This window comes from Sander vitreus, chromosome 4 (genome assembly GCF_031162955.1).
Source record: "Sander vitreus isolate 19-12246 chromosome 4, sanVit1, whole genome shotgun sequence".
NCBI classification, from domain to species: domain Eukaryota; kingdom Metazoa; phylum Chordata; class Actinopteri; order Perciformes; family Percidae; genus Sander; species Sander vitreus.
In genome coordinates this window covers 25486590-25512962 of record NC_135858.1, presented here as the reverse complement: position 1 = coordinate 25512962, position 26373 = coordinate 25486590, and the positions used below count along the sequence as shown (strand labels likewise).

General features: G+C 41.0%; 2 protein-coding genes and 1 long non-coding RNA gene across 3 annotated transcripts; 2 read left to right on the top strand and 1 right to left on the bottom strand.

Annotated features, from left to right (window-relative positions):
* Positions 1-1060: 1060 nt before the first annotated feature.
* On the bottom strand, positions 1061-26098 carry rnf207a (ring finger protein 207a). Its single transcript, XM_078247521.1, has 17 exons — positions 25908-26098; positions 19865-19997; positions 18712-18856; positions 17543-17624; positions 17307-17382; positions 16667-16792; positions 15468-15514; positions 13408-13480; positions 12177-12245; positions 11664-11732; positions 10704-10810; positions 7090-7267; positions 4669-4854; positions 4360-4411; positions 4142-4259; positions 2926-3018; positions 1061-1396 (listed from the first exon to the last, which is right to left on the bottom strand). Exons 1-17 carry the CDS (start codon positions 26096-26098, stop codon positions 1246-1248), a joined length of 1896 nt encoding a protein of 631 aa, XP_078103647.1. The 3' UTR covers positions 1061-1245.
* Positions 19324-20199, top strand: LOC144516316 (uncharacterized). The gene is made up of 3 exons (XR_013501831.1): positions 19324-19476; positions 19574-19671; positions 19890-20199. It is a non-coding gene; the product is annotated as an uncharacterized LOC144516316 (long non-coding RNA).
* On the top strand, positions 21634-23465 carry zpr1 (ZPR1 zinc finger). Its single transcript, XM_078249150.1, has one exon. It carries the CDS (start codon positions 21843-21845, stop codon positions 23187-23189), a length of 1347 nt encoding a protein of 448 aa, XP_078105276.1. The 5' UTR covers positions 21634-21842; the 3' UTR covers positions 23190-23465.
* Positions 26099-26373: the final 275 nt, after the last annotated feature.

Below are 26373 nucleotides of genomic sequence, written 5' to 3'. Positions count from 1 at the left end.
TAGCAGCTGGGTAGGTTTCACCTTGAATCGCTCCTGTCTACTAGGCTCTGTGTTTCTTAAATATGTTGTTTTTCTTAGCAAAAAAAAAAAAAGGCCTTCAAAAAGCTTTTAGGGTGGGTAAAACTATCTCCTGAAAATCATTTCAAATTCAAATTATTCTGGTGATACATGGTCGCTCCTCTAGATCCCCCTGCCCTTGCAGCGGTAGGGTTAATACATTTACACTATTCTTCTTATATATATTCTTCTTGTCAGTTTCAACACGCATCTGTTTAAAATACCAACATGATTAATTAAGTAATAAGAATATATGGGGGTGGGGAGGAATAAGGAAAGTGGAGGTAAGGGAAATGGAAAGTTTCCTGCTGATTTCCTGCAGGGCAAATGCCTTAAAGCATGCTGCTGACACTGACGTGTGATGGAGTCAAGAGGCAAACCAAGAGAAATGTATATCCATGCGGTAGACAGCGCCTTGGTTGGCTGGGATATTGAGGATGAGTGTGGACTCTAAAAAAACTAGCAGGAGATCGAGGTTAGAGCAAGGCCAGTTACATTCGCACACCTCTGCAATTCTAGCTTTTCCACTTTTTGCATGTAGATGTAGAACCTGCAGGGTGGGTGGGTGGGTGGGGGGGGGACAATCCTGGAAATGACTGCCTCATTTTGTACGAGACATACATCAGAGTGACCTACACTGACACCCAGAATGACACACACATCATTGCATTTGCTGTGTTCCATCTGTGCTGTCACACCAGTTCAATGATCTTCTGGGGAAGCGGACCTGGGCAGTCATTCATCATCAGCCTCCAGCTTTCCCCCATGAAAAATGTTTTATGCAAAGAATAGATACTGCAAAAAGCAATTGCACACACACTGTGGGAAAACAAGATAGAGCCATAATAACACACTCTCAGCATACTTATTTCAACAGCCAAAGCAAAAGTAAAAGATTATTCACTCTGTTTTAAGTAATTCTAAATGGTGTTATCTTTGTCCATTTTGAACAAGGAGGCTGTCCATGTCCCACTCTGACAGTGATTGACCTCCACGCATCTATCTCCAGTTAGTGTCTGTCCGAGGGCTCACTTTGGAGCTGTTGACAGCTCCACACTGCTGTGAAATTGTTATGTACAGTATCCGGACAGCAGAATAAGTGACATACCGTCCTGGGCTTTGCTATGATTGAGTTAAGGCACATTAAGGGAGAGGGGGGGGGGGGCCGGAAATCAAATGACATGGTGTTTAAGAAGGCATCTCATTGTGGCTGGCCGTCTCCATGGGAACCCTCGGCCTGCCCGGACGATTGGTCTTGACAGAGCTCTCCCCCGATTCGAGGATCAGCGGGCGGTTGTTCTTGTGTCTGTCTAGGTCTGTGACACAGGTCTGGTTGTCACTGTCAAACACAAATAAAATAGGTGTTTGACTCCAAAATCCAATGCATGGACACATATTTATCTGAATTTATAGGATAGCCCCTTGAGATGTAGCATCTCATTTTTCGAAAGGGTCCTATTTGAAGACTTTGATTATATACTATACTTTATACTACTCTGCTACTTCTAAACCTAGGGCTGTTATTTAACTCGGGTCATTTGACCCATTTTCTGAAAGTTTATATATCAGAATTTTGGGTGTCTTTCAACCAACTTTTAAAAAAAAATAACCTGGATAATTCCATACAACGCTCTTCACAGGTAAAAAAAAAAATCAGTTCACTACTTTCGTTGAATTTGAGGGTTCAATTTGATAGCACTGGAAGAAAAAAATTATAAAAGAACATTGAAAAAAGTGACAAAAATGTCAGAAAGAGCTTCAAAAACGAGGGGAAAAAAATACAAAAATGTCAAAATAGCGCAGAAAAAAACATGACAAAAACATCAGAAAAAAGTGACAAAATTTGGACCCTGAAAAACAAAAAGTTGCATGGTCGACTGGAAGACAACACAAGGGTTACATTTGTGATAATTCATTATCACAAATTTAGATAATTGGTAGATTTTTTTGGTGTCATTCTTGGACTTGGAATATTCAGCCCATGTGGTTTCATAAGGTACCAAATATATGATTGATGATGGAGTGGTGAAACAAGACCGGTCACTAAAGAACATAAATCACGACACAAACTGCTTTGGGTTGCCTCTCCCTTACTGTAGTTCTGCAGATAAAATCCATCACAAAGTCCTTTGATATAACCCAGCCAGAGGAAATCTACAGCCGCACTTTACTATAATGTGCAATACAAGTAAAATATTTGTTCCTATTAACTCTAACGTTAAAGGTGCTGTAGGTAGGATTGCGAAGATCCAGGACTTATCCAAAAAATTTGAACATGGACAACTTCTCAGTCCCTCCCCGCTTTCTGCTAAAGCCCAAAACCGTCTCCTAAGCCCCTCCCCCCACAAGGGAGAATGAATGCGTGTGCATGAGCAGTGATTGACACGCAGTTAAACACCCCCCCTGGCCCTGATTGGTGCATCTGAACAGGGAGCTGTGGATTTTTGCAAATCACACTACAGGCTGTAGGTGGAGCCTGAGGAGCCGGATTTTTTTATTTTTTATTACCAGCTTCATATAGTTCTACTCGAACATAGGGTCAGTTTCAGCAAATATGACAGAAAGTTAGTTTCATAAGTCTTAGCTACTGCACCTTTGATGTGTGTTTTGCACTTTTAATTTTGTTGTACGTACTTAAAATGACAATAAAGTCAACTTTCATTCTGATTCTGTTGAGACTGGAAACATTTTACCACAGAGTGTGGCCCTTAAATCATCAAATAAAGTTTTGAAATCTTCCTGAATCATAAAACAATTCTGGGGTGGCTCTTGAACTTACTTGTTTCTCTTGCTGAAAATCTACCTATATACAGCTTTACATATAGACAAACTACAGCACAGTATACTGAGCACAGTATATGTCAGTACCTGTCTTGACCGTCTTTAGCGATTGTGCCGTCTTCATAGATTTTCAGCATTGTTTCTGTGCGGGTGTCATGGTGCTCTTTAGGCTCCTGAAACCTAGAAAATATGTTTTGAAATAAAACAATTTTCTTTAGCTGTTGGTGCTGTTAAAGGACCCGGCTGGTGTTATTCTGTATTTTTCTTATTGTCAGCAAATCCCACGGAAAGAACAAAACCAGCAATGTGTTAAGTCCATCTCTCTATACTTTCCAACATCCCTATCAAAGCCCATTCGTTCCTACTGAAGAGCATTACGCCTACAGGAGTAAATAGTGCATTTGTTGTGGACTATTTTCAGCCGCAGATTAATACAAATGTGCAGCTCCAGTAAGTATTAATGGCAGCAGAACAGTGTGTGTGTGTGTGTGTGTGTGTGTGTGTGTGTGTGTGTGTGTGTGTGTGTGTGTGTTCAGTGCAACAATGGGACTCACTGATATGTTTTTGTTAGTTTTATAATAATAGCTCTATGACACAGATGAATAAGCTACACAGAGAATACTTGTTACAATAAATAATTCACCATTGCTTGTGGTCTGTTCATGGGATTTGTTGACAATACATTCATTTACTAAGCCTTATCCTTTAAAGCTGTGGTAGCCACTTTATTTCTGGCGTCGTTCCATAATCTTTCACCATATTGTTATTTCAGTGGTCTAAGAGAAAAGAATTTCTGCACCTCCTCTTTGCTCTGTTTTCAGGCTTTAGTAAATCTAGCCCGTAACGGGAGACTTTGGTCAATTACAGTTCAAAGAGAGATAGAGAGCGTTCCTATTGGCTGTGACACACAAGAGAGGGAGAGGGAGAGGGAGAGGGAGAGGGAGAGCTGCAGGAAGAGGTCTCACTCTACAAATTCTGGTGGGTTTTGTTTGCATTCTATCCACTGCGGCTTTCATGTTTAACTCCACTTTAGTCGGATGCCATTTTTAAAAGGAAAACCAAACAGCTTTAAAAGTGCGAAAAGGACGCATCGACTTTTGTTTACACGACATACAACATTGTTTTGTTGCTGTCATTGTCTTTATCCATACCAATACTATACATACACCATCACGCTTCATGGAGTGGTACTTCATATCAAAGCTACTTTGGAGGCAACAAGAGCTTCCATTTCCCCTCCAATCACTGTCATCTGTCACCCAATATGGCGGCAGATGGACAATATATCTTCGGAATACAACACCTGGGCTCGAGTCTCTCTTTGACTTTGGCAATGGACAGGATGTACGGGCTGATCTGTCTGGTGATCGTGGTTAGGTAAGAGTTCTCCTGCTTCAGCTGCATCAGGTCATGAAGCTGGGCTGAAATCAGTAGCAAATGACATTAAAACAAGGGCATCACAATACAAAACGTGAAAGAGATAAACATCTGAGTGATACATTTCAATTCTTGAAGACAAACCTTCATAGATATCCTGCTCATTAGTGACCCTCTGAAAAGTCTCATCCCAGATCTGTGAGGAGAATGTGGTTAAGTTGATTCTCATGAAATAATGTATCACATGCACTGCAGTCATGCAACTCATGGGACACCTTGACATTTGCATCTTTTCTTTTCCCCCTGTTTTGCATTCCTAGCCGTCACCATTTCTAACAATGGGTGAGAGCTGGCTTGTTAGCATGCAGCTAGAGGTACTGACTGAGGACAAATAGAGGAACTATTTTAGTTTGTCAGAAGTGCCTGTCATCATCCAGGTATCACTCGACGCACCTCTTCAAACATGACTCTCATAGTTTCCACGGTGGCGTGCTGGGAAGCTATCTGGCTGTCGATGTGCAGCGATCTGTCCATGATCGCTCTCATTTGATCTGTGTTGATGATGGAGTGGTGCTTGGTCAGATCTCGGTGCAGCTCCTGGACCTGGTCCTTCAGATTCTGAATCTCTGTCTGGAGAGTCTATAAACACAGAGACATACTGTACAGCACATCAGACATGACACTCAAGATAGGCCCTAGTCAGCCTAGTGGAAGGGGGGGAGGGGGGTTCTTTTTTTCATAAAGTGGACCTTTTTGCAGTTTTTCCCTGATTTTATATTTAATTATGAGGTTCAAATACTTCATTTTGGTGACTTTACGCACTAATTTGTGCTGTATTAGCTTGTCTGCCGGTATCTTAACGAGCACGCTTTTTGATGCACAGAAGATATTTACTACAATGTTGTCAAATTGCTTACCAAGATCATGTACCAACTTTTTTTAGTCCGAACGCACGCAGGCACGCATGCACGCATTCACGCCTCACAGAGTTTGCTATGAGTGCATAAAGTTAGTTGCGTGGATTGTAGACGTTAGACGCCCATCAGTCCCAGTCATGGTGCAACAACAAATGTAGATGAACATGAACACTAAATCAACTATACAAAACTAAAACCCATGTAACATAAATGCAATCCCAAAACTGTAACAGAACATTTTTAAAACACACTTTAACTAGGACAGAAACTGTTCAGAACATTTTTGAGCATGAGCTTTTGCATCGCTTCAGCGCAGAATAGTTCCAATGACCCTGCCCCTCCCATACAGTAACTTAAAGGGAAACTATCCAGTATTTTTTAGCTAAATTTACCTTAACTGAACATGAGTCATTGGAATGGTTATATGACTTTTTTTTGGGTTGAATGGTGGTCGTCTCACTTCCCCCTAGCGCCTGTGAGCAGAAATACCACCCTTGCAACTTTTGCGTCAGGAAGTATCGCGTGATATCAGGTCTCGCAAAGTAACAAATTGCTTTAGGCACTGCACACATAAACGCCCCCATCCAGGAACTGGCTAGCAAGAACAAGGTAGCGATGGAGTTTTTCACACTATCGTCATGGCTGAGCCGGCAAAAAAGAAGCAGAAAGCTAAGAAAGCATTGTCGGAGGAACAGAGAAAGAGGAAGCGGAAAATTGACCGAGCAAGTTTTTACACAGTGTTGCCAAATATCTATTCCGAAGCTGTGGGGGGAGCTCTATAGAGAAACCTGCGAGCAAAAAGCGAGAAAACAGCGAAGAAATGGCCAAAACTGCATAGCGCCCCTTTAACATTCTCTGCTTAATATGATCTGCGCACTGCATACTTAAGATGATTATTACAAACAACTAATGTGATTTAGTAATCAATATGATTTTTAACAAAACATGAAAGAATAAGTAGTGACCACTAAAAATTTAATTACAGCTAAATCTGGGTTTACAGTGTATAAATAATGTTAATTATTTATAATTTTATTATTAGATGATGACCCCCCTAGTAATGTTCTTCACAATTTTGGCATTCAAGCGTAATTCACTTTCTACAATTGCCATGGAATTTGGTACAAACATTCATGTTCCCCATAGCATAACTTTGATGATCTGTGAACTTCTCACCAAGCGCTATCATCAAGTTAAAATTGTAATTGGTCCAATACTTTGATTTATGATGTAATTCTCACAAATCTAAGCCTCAGCTGCTCTTTCTTTTCAGTGCTAATTAGCAAATGTTAGCAATGCGCTAAAAATAAGACAGGGGACATGGTAATTTAACATCAGCATGTTGGCATTGGGAGCATTGGGAGTTAGCATTTAGCTCAAAGCCCCGCTGTGCCTACAGCCTCACAGAGCTGCTAGCATGGCCGTAGACTCTTTTAAGTCTCGTTCAAAAGTTGTTCTGGCTAAAAGCATCAGGTAATCAGTCCTTCCAGGAGTTTTTTTGTGATTGTTTCTTAAAAAATGTAGTAGTAATTTTATGCGATGAAATTGCGGGAACTTGCAAAAACTTCAGTTTCATCATGGCTTCATCGCGGGGTTTGCAGATTTTCGATGATGTTCTCGTCGCGTAATTACGTCACTTTATAACGTTCCCATGGCAACAGGGGAAATGGCTTCTCTTGTGTGAAGTAAACGCAACATTTTTCAACTTTCTGCTATATGCATATGTGACTTTTTTGCAATGAAAATGCGGGGATTATGAAATCATGCAAGCCCTGCATATTTTGCGCGGAAATCTGCAATTTGTGTGGCGAAAGTGCGGCGTATTTGAAAAAATGCAGCCCCCGCATAAATATGCGGACTTTGGCTGATTATGCATTGAATTATGTGATCGCATAATCGCATTTTTCTGGAGGGACTGGGTAATTGTCAGAAATGTCACCACACACACAGCTCTTACCCTGTAGGTGTTCTCATAGTTGCGGCAGTGCTCGGTGAACGGTGTTTCCTTCCCCTCAGCCAGGAGCACCTTGGTGCAGATGTTGCGGTGACAGGTGGGCCTTCGCCCGCACACCGAGCCCAGAGGCATCTCACTGAGAGACGGGGAGCGGCAGGACACGGAGAGGGGGGACTGGTGCCTGAGGGGAGGGGAAAATAATCATCAATGTGTTTTTCTGTCATTCATAACCAGTGGTGGAATGTAACTAAGTACATTTACTCAGTACTGTACTTAAGTACACATTTGAGGTACTTGTACAGTACTTTACTTAAGTCTTTTATTTCATTCCACTTTCTACTTCTACTCCATTTCAGAGAGAAATATTGTACTTTTTTACCCCACTACATTCATCTGACAGCTTTAGTTACTTATTACTTCACAAATTAAGATTTTTGCACACAAAACACATTTCGTTTATAAAATACGATGTTTTATTATAAATTAAACTACCCAACAATATACAGGCCTACAGGCACAGCTGTAATGATTAGACCATTAAACACTTAGTTGATTGACAGAACTGTTTGGATCGTTTCCAGTTTCTAAAATGTGAGGATTTGTCTGCAATGATGACTTTTACTTTTAATAGTTTAAATACATTTTCCTGAAGACACTTACATCAGCTACTTTTCCTTAAGTAACATTTTCAATGCAGGACTTTTACTTAACACGTAACAGAGTATTTTCACAGTGTGGTATTAGTACCTACTTTTACTTAAGTAAATGATCTCAATACTTCTTCCACCGCTGTTCATAACTGTACATGATGACATTATTCTCCATCAACAAAACATTACGTGTAGCTAAACCCCGTCTCTTATACCACGGGAGGGTCAAAGCCTAATATTAAATAAACTGAACTCTGCAATTTGTCCATAACATTCTATTGCAGGTAACTTACAGTCAGCTCTGTTCTGACTACTGACGTATACATATTCATGAATATATTCTTAGAATTTTAAATCTATTTTTAGTTTTTACCAGTTACTGGTTAGCAGAGCTCGCCATCATTGCAATCAGTTGGGAATTGTGTACAACACCCGTTCTCCATAATTTTCATTATTACAACCTACAGTGGTCACTACTTTTTTACTTTGTATTCTATTAAGATTTATGTACAACTTTGTGTACATTTTCTACATACTACCTTAGCTAAAAAGACATATTTTCTGCTTTACTTTCTCAATCATTCAATTTAGTTTTTTATTGTGACGTAACTTCCTCAGTTTCCATCTCTCCGCTAAATGTTTGCACAAACGTTACTTTCAAATAAAACATTTCACTTACTGCTTTTGAGTTGCTTGACATGTATTTCTAAATTCTCTCAAGTTTCTTTTTTTGTATGGAATATGTTGGTCAAAGCTATAACTCTCGGTGGTCTCCCTTTTTTAATATGCCCATGCTTAACGTAACCACATACTTCTTATTTATATTATTTTGTTTGTCTGGTTAGGTTTGGTTTTTAGGTCTCTCTTGCAAAAGAGATGAGACTACCTAAATTATATATATATATATATATATATATATATATATATATATATATATATATGTGTGATGTGTGTGTGTGTGTGTGTGTGTGTGTGTGTGTGTGTGTGTGTGTCATGTTTCTGTACATCAATAACTTGTTGTCACTCAAAACACATACATCTCTCATCACCAGGAGTGTGAAAGTATGAATGCACAGCACATAGCCAAAAAACTAGATGAACATTTAACTGGGACCATCACACTGGCTTCATGCCTAGCAAAGCATAACTGCCCTGAAGCCATTCTACAATAGCCTAGGTGTAAATACATCCTCTCACTTTGCCATACGAATGTTGTCCTCTGAGCATTCAGTGTCCCAACACAGCCAATTAAAGACATTGCCAGTACTAAAGCAGCAGCAGCAGCAGCAACAGTTGCATTAAAGAACATGGCTGTACAACTTCACTTCTGTTCTGTGAAATTATAATACAAATGGGGCCAGCCAGCTGGCCGTCCACCAATCCCTGCCCGGTTTGCAATTGTACATTAGTGGCTCCCAAGTGGAGATAGACAGCAATTGAAGATATATCAGACATAACAACGCATTCAGTCGCATATAACAAGCTACACCATGTGGGCAGCTTTCTGAACAACCATACGGCGAGGAAAAGCTCATTTCCTCCTCTGTCTGTGAACTGAAGCATGTGGACTTGAAAAACTGTGAAGTCGACCACTTTGTGCAACAACGGTGTCAATGGCATCATCACACATTCACTAAAAAGAGTAGAAAGCTATGGAACAACTCTGACCCCACACTGACAATTCAGTCTGTAAAACACATTTACTTGAACTGCAATCACCAAAAATATTGAATACACTCAACTATAAAAACTCAATGTATGGGGGGGTTCACACTGCAAGTTAAGGCACATGTCACATACTCAGAACACTCCACTTTATACAAGAGAATAGACTGCAATGACTTGAAAAAATAATAAAATACATATCCATTTACCTGGGGTCTGGTAGGTTCTTAATCCTTCCTTGTTGCCCAGTGTTGATGCAACAGAGGATCTGTCTAAAACATGTATCCCACTCTCTCTCTCTGCCATACACATGTCATCCTCTGCACATCCCGTCTCTGTCCTCCCATCACTGACGCGAATTAAAGACTTTGCCCGTGCTAAAGCTGTGACATCAGCGGCCAGGAACAAAGTGGCCCGACCGCTACTGCATGCCAACTTCCAGATGAATCCTGGAGAGTTCTGTGAAATTACGATAAAAATAGTGCCAGCCGGCTGGCCACCAAACCCTGCCCACTTTGCATCTTGCATTGGCAGGGCGCTAAGCAAGTTGGAAAGGAGAGTTGTCAGTATGTTGGCATTAGTGGGTGGGCTTAAAGACCTGTGAACAGTTGGGGGACATTGATGTGGAAAGAAAATCGGTCAGGGGAGTGTGTGTACGTGACGTGAAAAGACGTGAAGCGCAGGAGAAAGGACAAGTCTTTGTTCTGAGTAGTAGTGATGATGGTTTAAATCTGTTTTAATAAAGGTTGTTCACTGGTGATTTGATGTAATTCTCAAAGGAATATATGAAGTTAAAATACTATATGGCATTGTCAGATTTGGGGTTCCTTCAGCTACTAAATTCAACGTAACACTTTCTTCTAAGTAAAACAAAACATCCAAATGAAAACCTCTCCATCCAGGAACTGTGACAATGTAGCACCGCACTCATTCTTCCACATTACCATCGGCTTTGTTTGTGGCCTGGCCTCAGCAAAAGCCAGAGCTTCCTAAAAACAGGATCGACTGCCTCCTTCCCTGCCCCCATGGAACAAGGTGAGTTACATAAACATCAGTGTAGAGAGCTTACAGATAGACAGAATAACTGCCATAGTGGGACTCAGCATGGCGCCTCCTTTCCTCTCACTGCAGTCATCGCTGTCTACCATCTGTACTTGCAAACCATTTGGGGATTTTGAGTTTGGATTCTTTACAAGTGTGAAATTTCCTGCCCAGACTTTTTGCTTTCTTGGAACAATCCAAAAGTTGGATCATTTGGTGATTACATTCCAGTGATATTTGGCAGTAGGTAAATTATATCACCTTGCTGTAACACTTATAGATCCGGCAACAGAAGAAGGGCAGCGCTGACCCAGCAGCAGTAAGGGCTCCAGACAGCGAGCAAACTCACTTCTGTAGTCCGTGTTGATCTAATGGAAGACAGAGATAAAGTCACTTAGTCCAGTAGTAAATCAAAAAGAGTTTCAAGTATGTGCAAACATTTCTGCCATATTATCCTTTAATGTTTCTATGAAAAATAGAAAAAAAGAACAAGAGAGAGAAAGAAACACATAAGGCTGCATTCACACCAAATCAGCCGTTGTGGCGATTAGCTCTGGTTTGTGTGGCAGTGTGGGAGTGTCACTTCAATGGTCCGTTTGTGTCTTTATTGTATTTTGTAAAGTTCTGATTGTTATATGTACTTGTATGTGTATGTTCTATGATTTACTGCTTTACTGCTGATTAAAATTAGCCTTTTGGCTAAATCTGGCACGTGCTATTTAAATACTCAGAGTCAAAGTATTCAGAACAGCCTGTATTCTGAAACTGTGCCTTTAAATTAGCTGTCAGGACTTCTGTACGGTTGTGATGTCACTATATATAAGTAGAAAGTGCCGTTACAGTTATACCCCGGCTGCAATACATGTATATTCAGACACATGGTATGAGAAAAATAATGTGTGTTTTGAACATTAAAGCATGTAAACATGTTTTAGTAGAAACCCAAAATACAAGTATGAACCTGAATATGAGCATTATATAGGACCTTTAACTAATGTGTCTTGTCCCTGATGAATAAATGAACAAATGACTAAAGCTCCCATTAGAAGGCACTGAACCCAACTTTCTTACAAGAATAATGGGATCTGGGCATCAGGCCCACAGAGGAGAAAGAGGTGAAACTGAATTGGGAACAAGTGAAACAACTCATCAATACACTGCAGTGGATCACATTCTGAATGTAACCTTTTCCAGCCCTGCATGAAGGCTGTTCCTACTCACTTTGCTGCTCTGCACCGGCCTCAGTCGATGAGGGAGCTTCACAATCCTCTTCAGCCTCTCCATGAGTTGCTGTGTAAGCAAGAACATCCAGTTGGCATTCAGTGACCTGAGACATTGTGGACAGCATCCATTTAAAGACCAATTCAGTCCAGCTAATACTGTAACTTGTCTCTTGCCAAGAAAATGTTCTCTGAATAAACTGTAAGCTCTTTGCAATGTATGTACAATAGACAGGGTGGCTTTGGAAATGCTGATAATGTGATGTGTAACATATCATATATATGCAGTGAATCATCTTTTTATATTTCCATTATTTATTCATTTTTATATATTTATATACTCTTTGTTTACTTTTTGGGTTATGTATTCACTTTCCCATCCCCCACTACTCTTTCTTACCCTCCTGTGTCTTGTATTGCAGCACTGCAACTCTTTATTCATACTTGATCAAATTTTCATGAAATGCAATAATAATAAAACATAGTTCATAGTTTCTGTGTACTGTGTACTCACGTAGCCCATGTCCAAAAACTCAAACTTGTTGGCTGAGCTAAGGAAGGCCGAACAGGTGACGAGGTGCACCTAAACACATCACAGATTAAAGGTTAGAGTTCAGACAAGCTGCGGAATATATGAGACACCAACAGACGGAAATTGAGATGAAATGGTATTGAATTCATCCCAAAACTAACGGCACACATCATTTCCACAGCCCATTCTATGGACCCCTCACCGTTCCCCAATATGTGAAATACCTACGTTTTTTCACAGCCACATGCACAAACATGCACATGACACCAGACGGGCTATCAAAACAAAGAACAGAGAAACTGGGATTACAACACACAGAGAGAGTGTGACTTTATTCTCTTCTCAGGACGCCATTACTCCACCATATCTTTACATAGCAAATATTTGTTTATTGCTATGTTCTTAATGTTGAGTACAGCCCCTTTGAAGCAGCATTTTTGACATGTGACTCCTTACTAAAAACAGTGTCTAGTTTGGGCTCCTTGTCATGTTTTAGATGTCTATGAGCAACACACACTCATAAATCGGTACATATGATATTGTACGAAAAGTTACGCGCAACAATTCGTATGATATCCTAAGAAAGAGACGATCGTCGGCTGGTCACGTGAAGACAGGTCACATGAAAGTTAACTTTAGTGTTCTTTACAGTTACATTTAGCCTAGAGGTGCCAGTCATTTCAGAGGCTGTTGCAGCTGAGTTTAGCCGACAAAAGGCGACCGTTATGCGGCGGCGACAGTTAGGTTTAGGTACAAAAAGGACTAGTTAAGATAAGAATTGAACTCCCAGAAAACAAACACGCATTTCCTGGGTGAAAGTCTTGTGTTCTCCACGGGCCATGAACGCTTCTCCCCCGTTTAAAAGCCCAATGTGGTGCATACAGTAATACATAGATGGAATACATACAATTTAAAGTGCATTTGGTAGCTATAGGTGCAAATGGTTCATGAGAACAGCCTGCTGAGTTGTTAGCAGTTTCAATCAGAGAGTGATTTCCCCTATAAACATCTCTTAAAACGGTTTAATTTAAATAACTGTTCAAGGACCCCAAAGGTTAGAATATTATGGATATTTAACAAAAATGTTAAAAGAAAAAGTCCAAAAGCTGAACACAAATGTGTGTATCAGAACATAGTTTTTTTATCTTCTTTCCAACTCCATTAATCATTCCACAACCCCTTTAGATGTATCGTGTGATTTATCTCACTCTACCTGGAGGGTTGGTAGGAGGGCAGTAAGGTGTGAGAGCTGCTCCTTTAGTGCTTTCTCCTTCTCCTCGTGTTGACTGAAAACACACACACACACACACACACACACACACACACACACACACAACACATACAAACATGTAACGCTACACCTTCACATCTGTGTCTGCCGAAATACTCAGAGGATTCAGCTCAGGAGATGCAACCACAAACAACATAGTCCATATTTCCAGAAGCTAATCTTTCTGTCTTCTCTGTAACAAACACACACATGCACAGACGCAGGGCCGGACACACAAAGCCTGACATAAATAATAAAGTCTTTAACACCCTTCCGGGAACCCAGCCACTGGACGGCTTCCAGGCAATGGAGAGGGAGAGAGATGGAGGACAGAAAAAAAATCCCATTAAAGATCCCCACAGAATGCAACCCAATACACTCACTCACTCACTCACATGCACAAAATTGTTCTCAATCACACGTACGTTGGAGCGCACACTGAAAAATAAAAGTGCTCAGAAATGGTTCTCATTCAGATTTTTCCATTTGCAATTTGGAAATGGGAGTTTGCAGATTCACAAAGTGTTGAGACACAGATAAAACACACTTTATGTCTGTTTATACACTATATGTGTCAGTTATTAGGCTAGTCATTAATCTCACATAAGATTTGACTGATGTGCCATACTTTGATTTTAGAGACTAATTGGTCACAAACCTTGGATGATATTAAATCAAACTTTATTTATTTGTATTATTTATTTTAGTGGCTGGATACTTACTTAATGCTTAATGAATGGTTTGGGAGGCAGTCATTATCCTGTTTTTGTGAATTCATTATAATAACAATAATAATTTGTTTCACTTTACAGTCTTGTTTCTGCATACACAAGCAGCTGCAAAGTAAGTAAGATTGTGGAAGGCTGCCACAAATGAAAAATAAAAAGTTATGATCATTTTCTCAGAGCAATATACTGTGTTAAAAAAGGCTCAACACCACATTGACGGGTGCTGCAACATTGTTGCTCATTTCTCAGTAGTTCAGATGTTAAAGGTGCTCTGTTTTTATTTAAAGGGATAGTTTGGATGTTTTGAAATTGGGTTGTATGAGGTACTTATCGATAGTCAGTGTATTAACTACAGTACATGGTGGTCGGCACGTCCCCAGTTTGAAGAAGCAGACAGGAGTACCAACACAGAAGCTAAGCTATGTTCTGCTGTGGATGAGGGCAGCAGCTAAATGCATTTTAGCCACTTCAGTTTAAATGTATGCTATGTTCACAATATTTTTACAGCGTTACCTTGCCATCAGAGAACCCTTTCCTAAAGCCGTTATAGCCATCTGCTCTCTTCTAAGCCACCAGACTCCTTTGACAAAAAACGCAGAACACAGGAGTAGCTGGTCTACCGCTGCCTCGATCGGATAGTTTGTTTGTTGTGTCGTTGGGTGACTTTGGTGAAAGTGAACTAACCCTTTATAACACCAAAGTCACACAGTAACACGAACTAACTAACTAACAGATCGAGGCAGCAGACCAGCAACTCCTGTGTTCTGCGATCATACAACCGTCAACCCCACGTCAAAAAATCGGAACTATCCCTTTAAAGCGGAGGAAATCTCATCCAGGTTTTCCTGCAACAGTTGCTGTTGTTGATAATATGGACTTGAGAAAGTCTATAATTCACAGACTGTGTATTTGTGTACCAATACTTTACAGTTGGCTGCATTTGCATTGATTGGATCCAGGCACAGGCTGCTACCATTGGCTTTAAATCTGTAATCCTACTGAGGTGGTTTTAATTCAGTACCATGCTTAGTTGAAATGAAAATCACCCAAGAAAATGTGTTTGGTGAGGAGAGAGATTATTACAGAGCAAACAGGGTGCTGCTATTCATCACCCAGAGTACAATGCAGCATGACACAATAGAAAAACTATCAAGTGACCCCGGTGACGGCAGGATAATAGCATTCAATTCAAAGTAAATATTGTGACACAAGCTTTGAGGCAACAAAAGAGCATTTTCATATAGGAACTGTAAATCTTTATATGTTTCCTCTTACCTCTGAGCTGCTTTTAGTAGAATCTTCTTCCTTTCTGCTAGTTTTTCCTGTCAGATGAGAACAGAGGAAACAGACCCTTTTATTCCTTACACTGCTGTGAAAATGGCTTTCAACTCTTCAATACCTATTGAATTTTCAAGATTATAGGAAAGAAATAGGTGTAAAATCTACAGTGGGGTGTCGGTACTCTTTGAATGTTAGTTGTGTAAAGAAATTACACTCTTTTCTCACAAATAGGTTAACAGAGACCTCCAGTGGCCGTGCAGTATTAATGGACTCAGATGGAGCCACTTACTTGCACTTCAGACTGAGGTCAAAAGAGGACTTGAATCTTATTTTTCACTTTGACTTTGGATTTCATTTGTAGAGGACTGGATGTTTTTCAAAAGATGTATGTGACAGTTGCTTTGGTCCAGTTTTCTGTAAGTGACATTTTAATGTACTCTTTATAAACAAACCTGAGCAGCAGTTATACCAAATGTATTTTGATGCTCAATGAAACGATGATGTTAATTCTTGTAATGGTTAGGGGGAAACATTTAAAGACATTAGAAGGAGTGTAGTGATACTGCCCATACATCACATTTAGATGCAAGGTTATTGGAATCAGCATTTTTAAAGAGTGACGCATGCACGCTGACTCCCAACCACACTGAAATGGACAGCATTTTGATCCTTGGACCTCATGGCTTAGGTTTTTTGCTCTGATCCAATCAAAGTGCTCGATGGTGTTTTAAGGCCCCACCGTCGACTTCAAGGCAGCACTGCGACCGTCGACTTCAAGGCACCTAACCCTAACCTTAACACTAACCCTAACCCTAGTGACTTCCATGCAGCGCTGCCTGGAAGACGAAGTTGGGGGCTTAAAACACTAAACACCAATCAAGGTGTGGAAACATCTCAAAGATGATCAAGACAAATGGGAGGCACCTGAGTCAAAGTTCAAGTTTCAAAGTAAAGGGTTTGAATAGTTGTCAGTTTTTTTCTTTTTGATACATTTGAAAAAAATATACTGCGTAGATTGATGAGGGCAAATGATTACATACAGACATACACACACTGTATATGTATTTTAAACACCGACTGGGAAAAGATTGTCCATTTAAATAAAGAGACAGGCGGTTTCAAGGCAGCGTGCAGAAGTTCCTCTTTTCATGAGTGAGCTGATAAAATGTATCACACCAAGATCATTATATAACCTGCAAGCTGTTGAACAGAGTACAGATTGCACTCTCTTCTTCCTCCACATTGAGACACACTTCTCCTATCATTGCTCGCAGCTGAAGGATCGCCTCTTGAGCCGAAGTCTGAAGCTCCTTCACCACCTACAGATGGAGGAGGTGTGCTGTCAGTGAACGGCCATGTAGGCTACTGCGATGCCACACGTGTGTCATCAGAGCCTTTATCACCACTTCCAAGCTGAAACACGCAAGCATTGAGGCTATTTTGCCTCTTAAGCTTATAACAATAGAGATTGTATTTTTTTAATACTGCCTATTTCACACTTATTACATATAATATAATATGAAAAAAGATTTTTTTTAAAAGTATATATGTAAATATTATATACATAAATAACCATATCAAATGGTGCAAATCTAACATATTATTGTATTTTATTGTATGTATTTGACCCAGCTTAATTCAGCAATGCTCAAAATATTGCATATTGCTGTAAAATACTCCTGATTTTTTTGTTTATATATTCAAATTGCATTGCAATGACCTACACACATTCTGAGTACACCTGCACCACATCTCACATTATCATCACCGCTGCTGGGTGCTTGAATTATTCATAATGCCAAATGTGTAGATAAACAGACACGACTCTCTCACCAGCACAGCCTGGTCCAACATCTCACAGCCCTGCATGTAAGCTGTTTCAATATCAATGCAGTGAGTCCGACTCTCCCTGTGATAAACAGACAACACACCTGATTTAATGTGGAGAAGAGAGCCAGAGGGAAGAGAAGAGAAGAGAAGAGAAGAGAAGAGAAGAGAAGAGAAGAGAAGAGAAGAGAAGAGAAGAGAAGAGAAGAACTTCTGTCACTCATACATTTGGATTGACTTACACCTGCATGTCTCTGAAGCACTTGATGCAAAGCATGGACTGATTCTCTGTTGAGAACAGGATGTAGGGCTCCTCGTGGAGAGCTGTGGAGACACAGATTAAAAGAGCCTTTTAACCTCAGCCCACAGGACCGCTACCCTGGAAATCCAGAGTTCTCGCAAGATCACAATTTGAATTTGCTCAGCGAGTCACTCTGGCATTCAGTAATGATGCTCATTAACTATGCCCTTGTAGCCAAGCTGCACCAATCACATCGGTGTATCTGATATAGGCGGACCAGAGGCGAGCTAAACAGATGACGACAGTTTAATCTACCAGTTAGCTCCGCTGGTGGCTAAGCGTATGGGGCTCTGGATACGTCACCCCGTGTATTGTTGTGATTGGTCGTAGTGTTATCCAATTGCGTGCAGTGAGATTTTCAAATGCATGCTTGGTGCCGCCCCTCGAGTTGGGCCATTTTCATTACTCAGTGCCAGACCCTTAATCTTTCAGATTTGGGTCTGGATTTCCAGGCTACAGGACCGCCAGAGTTTAAAGTGTTCTGTTTTTCCAATGAGCAGGTTTGCAAAAATGCTAATCTATATTGACGACGTTTCATTTCTGGGATTGTTCAGGTGCTGCTGGAAATTCGGCCAGATGTCCGTTACCTTCCGCCTTCTTTGTTTTGGCATTCTAAATTACGGTGGATTTCTGAGGACTATGGTTAACTGCTCCTCAGATCTCTGCAGGGTAAATCCAGACAGCTAGCTAGACTATCTGTCCAATCTGAGTTTTCTGTGAGACTAAAACAACTTTTGAACGTACACATTCCACCAAAACAAGTTCCTTCCCGAGCAGCGGCACCGTGGCTCCGCCTGGCACTTAGCACCGCCCAAGACGATTGTGATTGGTTCAAAGAAATGCCAATAAACCGGAGCAGGTTTTTCTCCCATCCCGGAATGCTGTGTGGACTAGCTAGACCCTCCTCCGCAGCGCTGTGGAGGAAGGTCTGGCAATGTGAGACTAGCAAAATATAGATACAAGAGGTTTCAACATACAAACAAAGGTTGGCTGACAAAAGTCAACCACTTACACAGTATTAACATCATGCCTTTCATACTACTTTTTAAAAGTAAGCAGAGCCTTGTTGGCCTTGTTATTCTTCTGGAGTAAATTATAGGTGGTACTCACAGCACTTCCTGTGTTTGGCTCTGGTGCGTTTGGCCAGGGATACAATCTCATGGTGGGAAAACATTCTGGCCTTGTGAGTCAACTCCCTGCAGGCGTTGCAAAGTGGCTGGCTACAAGTGTTACAGTAGTACATCACCCCTGTGTCCTGTACAGAAACATAAGAAAAAGAAAAAAAGCAACTGAAAGGCAAAGTGTAGCGATGCTTATGTTGTTTAAAGCTACACAAGGCAATATTTGATCAAAATACTATAAATCTCAAAGCTACTATGTGTGCAATTCTAAATATTCTGTCAAAAAGACAAAAAACTTGCTGTCAAAATAGTTTGAAAGATGATATAATCACAAAATATTTGACACATAGTGGCTTTTTGTCATTTACAAAATCGGTTGGCGAAGGTTCTGGTGTCAGTAACGTACACTTCACAGACTTAAAGGTGCTCTAAGCGATGTTGGGTGACGTCACTTCTTGTTGACGTTCGAAGTATTGTCAAACAGAACCGAGGCTAGCTCGTCCCTCCCTCCTCCTCATCCCGTCCCCTCCCCCTCCCTTCCGCGCACTAACCCCCCAACCCCCACCTCCAAATCCTTCTTGTCAGTTATTGGCTGGAACACTGTTTGTTATGTTTGGTGGTGCAGGTTGGCGCAGTTTGTTTTTGTTGCCGTTTGTGGAGCCTGGGCTGGACAGAGACCACGTTTACAGTGTGTTCTGGGGTGTGTGTTTAACTTTTCTTAGACATAAGTAGGAGGGGGCGCCAAGGAAAAAAGGTTGGGAACCACTGCCTTACAGTAATGAAGGGGCGCCTGTCCATGAAAAGCTGGATTCATCTCTGTTTAAACTTTTGTTTCTCTTTTATATCTTCAGACATAAAGCAATCCAGGACTCATGTGTCGGTTTGTCCGGATGTTCACAGGATTTATGGGACTTGAAGTCCACTTTTTTCCCCCTCATCCTGTGTTATTGTGAGTTACTAACACATCCTGGCTAAGCTTTCATGTAACATAAGTGTACATTTATTTCTAATGTCTGTGTTCACTTGTCATGTCACTACAGCTGCACAGAGAATACTGTGTTTTAAAATGCAGGCCCAACTTTTGGGTGACCTTTACCTTAATAACTATGAATATTGATATGGCTTTGTCTGTTAATTCATACCTTTGTGTTACTTTCCTGGTCACAGTTGGCACACTGCACTGTCTGCTCAGCGTCCGCATTGTTGTCGACCAGGAACTTCAGCAGACGGTCCTCTGGTGGGAGGGAGCTATTCCCTTTTACTATGGATGGATAACTGTGAACAAGACAGACATTCAGACAGCCTGAGAAAAGTATGACATTTATCATCAAAATAGTCATACTGGCAACAAGTATCTGTTTTATTCTTCACGTTGATGTATGCCAGAAATAATTTAAATGAATCGATCTGACAAAAACTAAGAATGAAAGTGAAGTAACAGGAAGAACAGTGACTAGCTATTGTATGTCTGTTTTTTGAGTGGTTGTCTGTCACTGTGCAGAATGATGTATGTGCAGAGTTTGACACTAAAAGGCTGTTTTCACATTCATCTGCTGAAGGAAGAAAGTTTCTTTGTGCTCATCTTAAAGAGAGTTTAAAACGTATAGACGCATGGCCAGGATTTTGTGGCATCACAAGTAGTTTGGAAACCAATCGTGGTTCGATAAGCAACTTTGAGAACAGAAGTTTGATGTGAAAACTTGAAACCTCCTTAACACTTAAGTAGTTGAACTTTTGAAATGAACAATATTTACACATTCATAGAACACATTTTTCTCAATAGGGAGACATGAGAAGATGTGTGTTTTAAGAATAGTTAGCAAGGTAACTGAACTTTTTTGTAGATTATTATTCAAATCAGAGTATTTGTATGTGTCTCAAAACGTGTATGGGGGAGCTTTAAGTTATTGCATGAATGGATCATATTTTATCTTCTGTATGTCAAGAGATTCAAAATCAATTGAAAGAAGATTGCAGCATATGCAAAAACATTTTTTTTTAAAAACGCCCATTCCAGTCCACATTCCCTCAACCAACAGTAAAAAATCAATAACAAGTATGCAGTCAGGAAAAGAACACACAAGGCAACCACACATCTCAAATTTGAGAAACAAAAAAGCTTACTACCTATTCCACAATGGTCTTGAGTAATTCACCAACACTGGGCTCTTTCCCATGCAAACTTAAAAAAGAAAAGAAAAGAAAAGAAAAGAAACTACTATCAATAACAATCATACATGTAACAGTAGAAAATCCATGGAATTGAAATATTGGATTTTCACTTGAACAATTTAAACTAAAACCACAAGCCAACTCAAGTATGACAAAATCCCTTCTACAACTGGACAAATCTAGCAGGCCTCACTACTGAAGATGTTCCACATATGAAAGAAAAGGGGCCCACAGACATTAGCTGCTTTTCTAAAGGCAAGACAAGTTCTAATTCACAATTTAAACCTCTTCATAAAATGTAAACATTTAGACATTAGGACAAGGTATACAAAAGCATAAGGCAATATAGACAGATACATATAGCCTATAACTCAAAACACATCTGTTTAAAACTGCCTATTCCACTTGATGTCTATTGCTCTGCCTCTTTCTGTTGTTTCTATTGTTGTTTTATTTTTTAATTTATTTTATTTTAATTAATTTATTTGTATTGTTGTTTTATTTTTTAATTTATTTATTTTTTATTAATAAAGCAGAAAACAGGGAAATAAACGTGACAGTGCAGCCCCGGTGCAGTGCAAGATATATATTAAATAGACCTACAAATTGTTAAAAAGAAAATAGTAAACACGTGACCTGTAGCCTATGATTGCCCTGCCTGTAGCGGAAGTTGCAGGTCATGTTTTCTGTACTACTGCAGAATACCTGAGGGGGGCAGCAGTGACCTCAAAGACACCTCCACCATAGAAGAAGGTAATACGGAAGAACCTGTAAAACAAACGTCGTGTGCTCTATATGCGTGTGCTTGGCTGAGGTTTAGCGGTGTTGCGGTCTGTCATCTAGAAAGTTCCTGAAGACATACATTCCTGAACGAGTCGACGACAAGTGGGAGCGCCGAACAGTTAGTTTACCGAGGGGAAACTTATCCGACGTTTAATAAAAAAAAAAATGTCTGTTATTTCCGAGGACAATGTGCGAGGTGAGGGCAGTGAGAACCTTTTCAAGGAGATAAGCGCCGATGGTGCTGACTGGCAGCCCACTGAGATCGAGAGTCTGTGCATGAACTGCTTTAAAAACGGTATGACACGTTTGCTTTTGACCAAAATCCCGTTCTTCAAAGAAGTCATCATCAGCTCTTTCAGCTGCGCTCACTGCGACTGGTCAAACACGGAGATCCAGTCCGCAGGCCGGATTCAGGACCAAGGCGTGTGTTACACACTGAAAGTCAAAACAAAGCAGGACTTGAACAGGGAAGTTGTTAAATCAGACAGTGCGACCACCAGAATCCCTGAGCTGGATTTTGAGATTCCTCCATTCACCCAGAAAGGGGCACTTTCTACCATCGAGGGCCTGTTAGACCGAGCAGTTTCAGGCTTGGAGCAGGACCAAACTGTCAGACGAGCGACAGACCCTGAGGTGGCTGAGAAAATAGACGAATTCATCCAGAAGCTGAGGCAGTTAAAAGAGGTCGAAAGCGAATTCACTCTGGTGATTGAGGATCCATCTGGCAACAGTTTTGTGGAAAACCCAAAGGCCCCTCAAAAAGATGATGCTCTGACAGTGTCCCTGTTCAAGCGGACGATGCAGCAGGACATGCAGCTGGGGCTAAGGGCTGATGATGACTTGGAAGAGGAGGAGGAACCGGCTGCCAACGACATAGATGCCATGAGGGACGAGGTTTTGGCCTTCAACACCAACTGCCCCGAATGCAACGCGCCGGCCGCGACCAACATGAAGCTGGTCCAGATCCCCCACTTCAAGGAGGTCATCATCATGGCCACCAACTGCGACAGCTGCGGCCACCGCACCAACGAGGTGAAATCGGGCGGGGGTACGGAGGAGATGGGCACCAAGATCACCCTGCACCTCACCGACCCGTCGGACATGACCCGGGACGTGCTCAAGTCGGAGACGTGCTCTGTCATCATCCCCGAGCTGGAGTTTGAGCTGGGGATGGCAGCCGTGGGCGGGAAGTTCACCACTCTGGAGGGGCTGCTGAAAGACATCAAAGACCTGATCATCTCCAAGAACCCCTTCATGTGCGGCGACAGTTGCACCGCTGCTCGGCAGCAGAAGCTGAACGAGTTCGGGGATAAGATAGACAAGATTATGGCCGGAGAGATGGACGTCCACATCATCCTGGACGACCCAGCGGGGAACAGCTATGTGCAGAACGTGTACGCCCCGGATCCAGATCCCGAGATCACTATCGAGAAGTACACCCGCACGTTTGAGCAGAATGAAGACCTTGGCCTGAATGACATGAAGACTGAGGGATATCAAGAGGACAAATGAACTGCCAGCACCGCCTGAAAGGACTAAATGAACTGATGATTGGTTAATGTCATGTAAAAAAAAAACTAGAGTACTTATATCGCTCCATATTATTTGTTCCATTTCATACATCTTAAGTTAAACGCTGGGTGAATGGTTGTTTCCAGCAGTATATTTATCAGTGACAGGAATTCTAAGTTGTCTACATGCACCGTGAAAAGATCCATGCAAGCATATGTGACATGATTTGTAAAATATTGATACTGCTGTTATTAAAAGAGAAATCATTTAACTCATTGTTTATTGCATTCTTGTGACATTCCAGAAGATGGCGCCCTGTTATCGCTGATTGAAATGATGCTTTTTCTCTTGGATAACCACACACTGTGTGACAAATGCATGACATCGGCTAAATAAATTATGCAAATTGATAAGTTTACCTCTAATTTACCTGCATAATTAGTCAGAGGGACGAAGCCAGAGCTCCCAGCCAGATTGTATACTGTACTATGATGGATAGATTAAAGTCTAGGTGCTTTTTACAGATTCACGTGACTGTTTCTACAGGATCGTCTTAGTATAAATATATATTAGTGCTACGACTCACTATTATTTCCGTTATAAGTTCATTTATTCATCATTTTGTTGAAGTAGTATTTCCCCGAGCCCAAGGTGGCATCTTTATATTTCTTCCTTTATGCCTCCCATCAATCCCAAAACCCAAAGACACTCGGTTTACCTCCATTTAAAACAAAGAGAAGCAGCAAATCCTCACATTTGAGAAGTGAGAACCAGCTATCAAACAAACTATCAAAAATAGTTGTCAACACATGTTTTTTTTTATTAAACAAAAGCTTAACCAGTCCTGATTTAAAGCCAATTCTAGTTAACCAAAAGAGTTCAAACATGACCATTTCATCTCAGGTAGAAAAGGACTACGCTGGCAGATGCAGTGGCCAGTTTTCTGTCGCATTCACCACATTTGCACAGGCCTGTTTGATTTAACCATAATGCTGTTTGCCTCATTTGAATTCAGTTGCAGTGACGCTAATGTCCCTTTGGCCCTGTCTGCTGTGCATGTTTTATCTAGTTTTCATAGCAACGGGGATCTATTGTGTTCTACTAATAGCAGAGTAGTGAATTCTTAGATTACATGGTTCTAGAGTGAGCAGCTGTTAGCAGACTGCTGCTGCTGATAGAAATAGTATCTGCCAGGCAGCGGGCCCCTGTAGCCTGAGCCCAGACAGCTGTGCCCACAAGGTTATTTATTCCAAAGAAAAGCAATGATTACCTCGGTTTTTTCCCCTCATCTCTCAGTGCATTGTGCTGTAAATAAAAGCACTGTTGGTATTACTTTGACTCAGCGATACAGCTGAGTAGTTCACGTTATCTACCTCAACACAGGTTAATATCAAATAGCTATAAGGCAGATGAATGTGGAAGTCGCCTCAGGTTCAGCCATATATTTAATGCGCAACAATGACCTCATAGTATAGTGTCGACAAGTGGAAAAAATCTGGGTGACTATAAAATGTAACGTATGTCGCCTAGGCAGAAACACTATTTTAAGAGGACAACAGTCCTCAGTGTGACCAACATTAGTTTTTCATATTAAATATTTGTACTTTATAAGCGCTGCACGGTGGTGCTGTGTAGTATTGTTCACTGCGTGTGCGGACTGTGTCTCTGATTACCCGTTGATTTTCTTTTAAATGTGTATGTTTTTTAGTGTGCGTGTCACATTTTGTGGACACAGTGCAAACCAATTTCCCTCTGGGATAATAAAGTGAATCAACCAATCAATGAATGAAACTGTATCTAAATGACATGACACGAGCAGGTGAGAATAATGCGGTGACAACGAAACCCATCATCACTATTTAAATGTCTGCATCCACACAAAAAAAGAGATAGAAAAATCTGGGTTAAGTATCTGACGCAGTACAAAAGGCTCCCTTATAATCACTTTGAAACGTTGTTTCTGTACATGCCTGTGTGATTTGATAGGGAAAAGGGAAAGTTAACACTGCAGAGCTGAAGGTGACTGGTGACTGGTATGAAATGGATTGGTATCATGTGACTGCTTTTGATTGCCCTAAGCTGCTGGCACCAGTTCCAAATACCAGTATGCTTTGTTTGCTGTGTGACTGGTCTTAGAGGAACCTGCTGACCCCGTTGAGCGCTGGGACCAAGGACTAAATCAGAGACTGGGATGACCCTGCAGCTGCTCCAGCCACTCAGGTCTGTCCTGCCCAGACCAGGCCAGCAATGGGTCACTGAGCCGCACCCCTAAAGCCAAAACAGAGAGGCTTGATGCTCTCTGAGACCAATGGGATTCTCCTCAAACCTCCTGCACGAACCAAACCAATCTACTAATCAACTTATGTGGAACAAATCCCTTTGAGCAACGCTGGCCAAAACTGGGGCCTGTGGGGAAAATGTGGCTTTTCACACAAAACGTTTGACCCTCCTGGGGATTCAAGGAGCAAAATTATATTTTGCACTCATTTAAACAGCTTAATCACGTTTGAACAGTTTGAGATTGCCTGCTAATTACTCAGCATCTCCATATTTTTCCAAATTTTCCTTGTAAGTTAGAATAGAGCAGTTTCAGAGCAGAGCACCAGTTTATAATGCAATCTGTGTGGAGAAAAAGAACATATGTTTAGGTTTTCCATTGCTTTCAAGATCGATCATCTATTCCCAGCCTAAATTGGTCCCGATAGTGCTATCTCTTACCCACAGAGGGGGCAGCTGAGTCGGCTGTCATTGGTACGGCCTCGCAGGCACCGGGCACAGAAGATATGGTAGCAGTCCAATAAACACGGGGATTGGTACTGCTCATGGCACATGTGACACACCAAGGGGTGGACATTAGTACAATCCACATTACACAGGTTATCCAAGTTGGTAAAGATTTCTCCTGCCATCTGCAAATAGAGTGAGTAATGACAAACTTAGTAGCACTTGATTGACAAGTTTTAAAAAGCCACATCATGACATCACTAAACAAAAAAGCTTTAGCATGTGTTATAGTCCAAATATTCCAGTTATTACAAGAGAGGCTAATCCGATTTGATATGCAACATTTTGAGACAGTCATAATAATAATAATAATAATAATAATACTTGGAAAAACAAGCTTTTTTTCTTTGTCTCTTACCTTGTCAGATGTGTAATGAGTGCCCGGGGCTTCAGTGACAAC